Source organism: Sardina pilchardus, chromosome 6, assembly GCF_963854185.1.
Source record: "Sardina pilchardus chromosome 6, fSarPil1.1, whole genome shotgun sequence".
In the NCBI taxonomy this organism is placed as follows: Eukaryota; Metazoa; Chordata; class Actinopteri; order Clupeiformes; family Clupeidae; genus Sardina; species Sardina pilchardus.
In genome coordinates this window covers 34,199,691-34,206,221 of record NC_084999.1, presented here as the reverse complement: position 1 = coordinate 34,206,221, position 6,531 = coordinate 34,199,691, and the positions used below count along the sequence as shown (strand labels likewise).

Below are 6,531 nucleotides of genomic sequence, written 5' to 3'. Positions count from 1 at the left end.
TCATGCCGGCTTTCCAGATCATGAAAAATCTGACTTCTACAACCTTTGACCCGAAGGAAAAATTAATTAAACCTCACAATTAATTTGACTATTTAAATCAATCACATAAATGCAAGTCACAAAGCCTGGTTGATCTCACTTTTAACTGGCTCTGTTTAAATGAATGGAAGAAAGACATACACTGAATATCATCTGGGCAATTGGGCCAGTTGCAATATGAAATAAAAAAGACAAATAAACAGAACAAGTTAATAAAGCAATTATGTATTTTATTATGAATTTGATTGAATAAAATAACAGATTAAGCTAGTATTTTGTGTAAAGAACTGAAACACAATAAGTAAGGGATAATGTACATAATGCTGGTTATGACCAGGGAAATAAGTCCCAACAGAGTGAACCCCCCTCCTTCCTTCATTCATTCATTTAGTAATAACAATGGGGTTGGCTGAGTCATGTCAAATAGTGGCAGAACGGTAAGTACAGCTTGAGTAAATATGAGCGGAAAGTTAAATACGTGTAGTGTAAATAGTCCAGTGAGGGGAGCATGCTACAAAGTTAAAGGCTAGTTTAAAACACGGTGAACATGAACATAGCCTTTTGGGGAATGCTAGAGTAGGGAGAAATTGACACAAATGAGAAGGGATAATCATTATGAATGTAACACGGGCTCTGCAAATGTGAAGCGGGAACGTTCACTATTAAGGGCACGATTAAGGTCACTGCAAGCTCGCTTGGTGTCCAAACAGCAAATGTGATTGAAAGGACATGACAGCCGTGTGGCCAGAGTACTGCACATGCTTCCATTTGGTTAAACAAAGATAGTAGGCTTTGCAATAAACATGCTGATTAGACTCATGAGCTGCATATTCAACATTTCAGCAGTTAATATGCACAGGTAACTAACCCTCTTTTTATTTAAAGAAAAAAAAAAACTCAATCATTCACTGAGTTAAGGTTAAACACAATTTGAATTAATTAAAGTGTGGAACTCAAAAGTTAAACATTCCTGTCGTTTATGTTAGTGATGAAAATGTACGTTTACAATAGAGAAAATAAACACAAATATTCACCGGACATAACCAATGAGGACTGTCTTTGTAGTATTAATGGTATATTTATTGTGCTTTTTGCATAAAGTTACATCAAGATGATAAGAGTAACATTAAATTCCACTTGGAATGGATATAATAAATCACACTGTAACTGAAAGCAAAATGCCCTCTTTCATAAAATAATGTAACATTTTTTTTCAAAAGGATAATGCAGGTGAATGTTGAATAATGTACTACACAAAGACAAACGATTAACAATGAAATTACATCTTACAAAATGCTACAATCTACATACAACATGTGATATTTATATTATCTGTAAAATACATTAGCTTGTTAAAATAAATTCTTAAAAAATGGTAACAGGTGTGGCAGTGTAATGCAAGCCAAACAACTGGAACAGAATGTCATAATGGCTACTGAAATCTCCTGCATAGTAGTAGAGTTATGCAATTCAGATATATACAAACATTTTCCAACAAGTTTTATTCCATACAACATAGACGTTGGTGGAGCAAATGTAGGCAACCTGGTGAATTTGCTCAACTCTGGTTGACAAATACTGAAACCCATTTTCTTCCCACAATTTCTACTTCAGTCCCACTACAGCTTTTTGAAGGCGCAGGCCCTCAAGATACCCATACAGTTCACAGTGATGAGGGCCCCAGTGATGTGCCTCCACTGCTTGGTCACTGGACTCTTCATCTTGTCCAAAGCTAAATGGAGGTCTTGGATCATGTCTCTGTAGCCCTCCCCATATCGCAGGCTCCACAGATGTAGGAAGTCATACGCAGGTTTCCACATAGACTAAAACACACACAAGGTTGATTTAGAAGAGCACATTTTTGTTATAAAAGACAAAACTTCTTCTAGGCCTACTTTGTCAACCTGAAAATTGATACATTTCAGGAAATACGTTAATGAGTTGGACTCACCTGAGCACTGACTTCTCCGTCTTTCCCTCTGTGTGGGGTCTCATAGGCAGCAATCTGGGCACTAGAGAGTCGTCCAAGCCGCTCTGCAAGTTCTCTCCATCGCACTCCCAGTTCCACAGCAGTAGACAAAATCACTGTGTTGTGGATGAGGCTTGCCACCAAACTCTGGGCATCCATCTTTAGCAACCCCTGAAAATACATCAATGAACAACTCCATTCACCTGGTGAGTTAAGACTTAGGTGTGGGCATCTCCCACAATAAACTAGGAACATAACCTTAAACTTACATTCATCAGTTCATGTTGAAATTTGAGTCGATGTTTATCCGTGTGACAATCCTCTTTCAGCTTTTCTAGCACACATGCTACTCTCTCAGCCTCCGTCTCAGCATGCCTACGTACTATTGTGTCTACAGTCTCTTTTGAGTAGCCCAGAGCTTCAGCAAAATGTTTCCAGTTTGTTATTTGCTCAGTGACCTGAGTCTGAATAGCAGAGTACATGTATGTCAGCTTTTTAAATGGAAGGGTCATGTTATCCAGCAAGTTCTGTGTGGTGATCTTGATCCCGGTGAAGTCAATGACCTGGTCTCTGGTGATGAGCTTCACGTTTTTGCAGTGCACCAGTCCGATTCGGCCACGCAAAAACGCTATGTACCATTCTTTTACTTTGGATTGGCCAACAGACCTCACTCTCTCTTTTGAGAGGAGAGCTACAGTGTCACCTTTGAAATACTCCAGGAGATATTCTACCCTTGGCTGCCGCAACACTGACTTCAGTGCCACACCATACCACTGCACATTCACTGGCCGGAGCTGAAATTTTGGGGATTCTGGAATTCCTTCTTCTGGGATAGGTATGGAACGTGTCATTTCATGATGTTGGTCCACTCTTCTTTTGGCTTGCTTTTCAGTCTTTAGAGGAAGAGCTGGAGGAGAGTTCACAGTGAAGCCAATCACAGATTCACCTTCTGAGCTCTTAACTTGGATGTTGAGGATGAAAGGTTCTAGTTCACCCTTGTCGGATTTTGAAAGTTCTAGAGGCAAATGGATAACTCTTCCTTGTCTAAGTTGATGTTGTGTTACTTCCTTGATTTGATCCATGGCTTTCACAGCAAACTTTGACTCAGCCACACTGGTTTTAATATGCAAGTCTTTTAAGCCATCTGGATTGAATTCTTTTTCCCCCCACAACTCTAGAACAAGAGGAGGTAAGTTTCTACTGCTCCTCTTCATGTCTGAATAAGGAAGTCTTGGTGGAACTTTGTTGTGACAGGAGATTACCATGACTACTTTGATAGACGGATGGATGTGCTTGGGTCCATAAACCGCAACGGTGACTAGACGATTCAGGTAATCCCAAACCGAAGTAGCCGGAGGCTGGACCACAGAGGCCTCCACAGCTGCAATGATGTAAAGATGTGGCTTCAATTCTTGCAGCTTCATCTGTAACATATTCTCATTGAAATAACAGTCACTGACCTTCTGATAGGGCCCTTCTTTCTTGGATGCAATAAGGCCCACAAATGTGGTCATCACTTGGCTTAGTGGATCTTCTTTCACCTCCGCTGCCACCTTCATCTCAAACGAGATGCCCTCCTTTACATTGAGGTTACTGAGACTAATCTCCACCAGAGGAGACACAGTGGCCATATAGTTGTTGTTAAGGCCTTTGGGTGGATCCAGATTGGCTTTAAGAGCAATCTCTTGAACTTCCCCAGGCCCTACATGACCCTGTGGTATGTGGACCCTAACGTCAGAGTCTGGCAGCTGTACAGAGCCACCACTATGACCAATTTTACACATGACATGTGTGTCTGCAGCTTGAGTCTGTGCCCAGCCTGGGCTTTGACTCATCATTCCGAGGTCCAAGCAGGATCGTGTCAGTTGTCTATGACTCAGCCAGGCCATTTTATAAGCCTCACGGTCATTCTTAAGCCATTCAAAGTCAGGGTTGAGAAATGGGCCTGAGGAACCAAGTTTTCCCTCTTTCTTAGGTTGCTTCTTCTTCTCCAAGCCATCAAGAATGTCAGAAGCACTCCGCCACCTTGCAGATTGGCGAAAAGACTTCTGTGTTGGTTCTAAAAGATGACCAAAATTATTTTCATCTGAAGATGTACTGATGGAATCCTCATTGTCACCGACAAAATTAGCAGAGGGGTCCTCACTTAGACTGGAGACATCATTTTTTGAGAGAACAATGTCATCTAAGAATGGGTTTGAGCCTGAGAGTTTATTCCAGAAGGGATTTGTTGTTGGTTGGTTTGTGTGTTGGACTTCTGGTTGCAGGATGGGCCATTCGTAATGTTTAGTCATCTGACTGGAAACGTCACTACCTAAGAAAAATAAAATGTCACCTAAATGTCAATCAATGCTAAGATTTGCAAAATTATTCAAACTTGTTCTGTTCATTAATAAGAAGCAATGCTATTATTGTGATAAATATTAAATGAATAACATTGTAAATGACAGAATAGGGTAAACATGAACTAGAGTGTTAGGGACTCAAATGTACAGGGCCTGAATAAGTTGAGGAAATAAAACAAACTCAAGATTACCATAGAGGTTGTTGTTGTTTATGGTGACACTGTCATCCAGATCTATCAAGGTTCCCTCTGATTTACTTCGCATCAGACTCCCTGTCCGACGGAATGACTTTGCTCTTGCAGCCGCCATAGCTGGAACAGGCAGGTGTTTTGATGATTTGTTATCACATACATTGTAACAAGCTGCAAACCTGTGGCAATCTTATACTGGGGTAAATTAAAAGAAATCTTTACAAAGACTTAACAGTGTAAGCTATCTGTGTGTGTCTCTCTCTCTCTCTGTGTGTGTGTGTGTGTGTGTGTGTGTGTGTGTACAGTATATACCGGTATATATATATATATCACTCTGTGATATACTAATGTGTGTGAGGAATCTAAAAGTCTTCTTGAACAATGACAAATTGATACAATGTTTCACTGTCCTCAGATTTTATTATTAACCCAGATACGTTCAAATAATGTCAGCTATAGTGTTAAAACACTTTAACAAATTGATTTAGATGCAATCTAATAGACAAATTATGAAGGGAAATGGAAGAAATAATTTAGAAAGAAAGGTTTAGAAAGGTTAGTGTAGCTTTACAGTACTTCCTTCATTTTTAACATTTTTTCTTTATTAGGCTACACGGCACTTACTCACCTAATGAAAAACATATCACAAGTGGGTTGCACTCTGTGCATAACAATGCATTATATAAATAAAACTGACATGACTTGACAATCAATGACTGTTAGGCCAAATTTGTCATGGAAATCAGGGATACGCAGGTTGTTGTTCTTCAACACCGACTCTCACACATTGGCTAGGCATATAACACTATCAATACAGCATTCATTTTAAATTGAAATCACGTTTTTAATATTGCCTATATAGACTATGTCACTCAAACAACATAATGCAACACTTTTCTAACAGCCATTTAAAAAGTACCTTCTCTGAATTCAAGTCCAGCAAGACACTAACCTAGGCTACTAAATGTGAGCACTTCATGCAGAGACCTGTTTGAAATGGCCCATGTGAAGTAACGTACTTTTTTGTATGGAGGGAAAGACCAACAACCCGAAAGTTAGGAGATATGGCTGAGACAAGACCAGTGCGTTAAGTTGTAGCCTGACAAAGCGATAACCACTGCTTTCCCTACACAAAACAGGTTAGTCTGGTCTAGCATTCGACAAGTGTCTGTAAAGGCCACCCCTCCTACATGTTGCTGCTGAGTGATAGCCTAGCCTACTATTCAAATCTTCTTTCACACGCAACTGTATCAAGTCCTTACACCTGTACATATTGAAAGACACGATAACGCCCACGCCAGTTGCGTGATGTTTACACTGTAGCAACTTTCCTGGTAGTTTAAAACAATTAAATGAATCCCCTTATTTTAAAGTGATTTCATAACCATAATTCCTGAGCCACTAAAGCAAATAGCCCAGGCTTCATAAACGAACCCCATCAACAGTAACGTTAAATAATTAGTCCTGCAACCTGTCCAGACTCAGGAATTTCAAGCAGTCTTGTTTTAAACATTCATCCAAAATTAGAGAAAACTTTTCAAACACTTCAAAAGTTTCAGCGAATAAGTACGTGAAGCTACTGCCAATGAGTCCAGAATATTTTCCGGTGTTAGACGACCACTTACCTCAAGGCGCAAATTAGAAATGTATCCAAACCAGACTTTTTGGGCACATAGTTAAAAAGTGAGGTCCTGATGATTCGCACTCACGTTATGATTAGGGAGTGTCAAACGATATACTTCACGAGTCGAGATCAACTGCCTGCGTTCACACAATTCAGCCAAGCATTGTGGGTCTGGTAGTTCAACAGTGCAGAGTTGCATTTGATCCCTATAGCCTTCTCCTTCCCCGAAACGTCAATACCCATAACTCTAGAGGATATTTACTCAGAGAGAGTTGCAACACCTGAAACCTCGACAGGTAGTTTCGGTGAACAAGAAAAAAATGGTGAATCAGTGTTTGCTTTGATGGCAGGTGTTTGTAGGCC

The 6,531-nt window shown here is 40.0% G+C and overlaps 1 protein-coding gene across 1 annotated transcript; it reads right to left on the bottom strand.

Moving 5' to 3' along the window:
- Positions 1–1,097: 1,097 nt before the first annotated feature.
- Positions 1,098–6,277, bottom strand: macc1 (MET transcriptional regulator MACC1). Its single transcript, XM_062539631.1, has 5 exons — positions 6,170–6,277; positions 4,545–4,664; positions 2,278–4,322; positions 1,991–2,179; positions 1,098–1,862 (listed from the first exon to the last, which is right to left on the bottom strand). The coding sequence occupies exons 2-5, from the start codon at positions 4,660–4,662 to the stop codon at positions 1,659–1,661; spliced, it is 2,556 nt and encodes an 851-aa protein (XP_062395615.1). The 5' UTR covers positions 4,663–4,664; positions 6,170–6,277; the 3' UTR covers positions 1,098–1,658.
- Between the last annotated feature and the right edge of the window lie 254 nt (positions 6,278–6,531).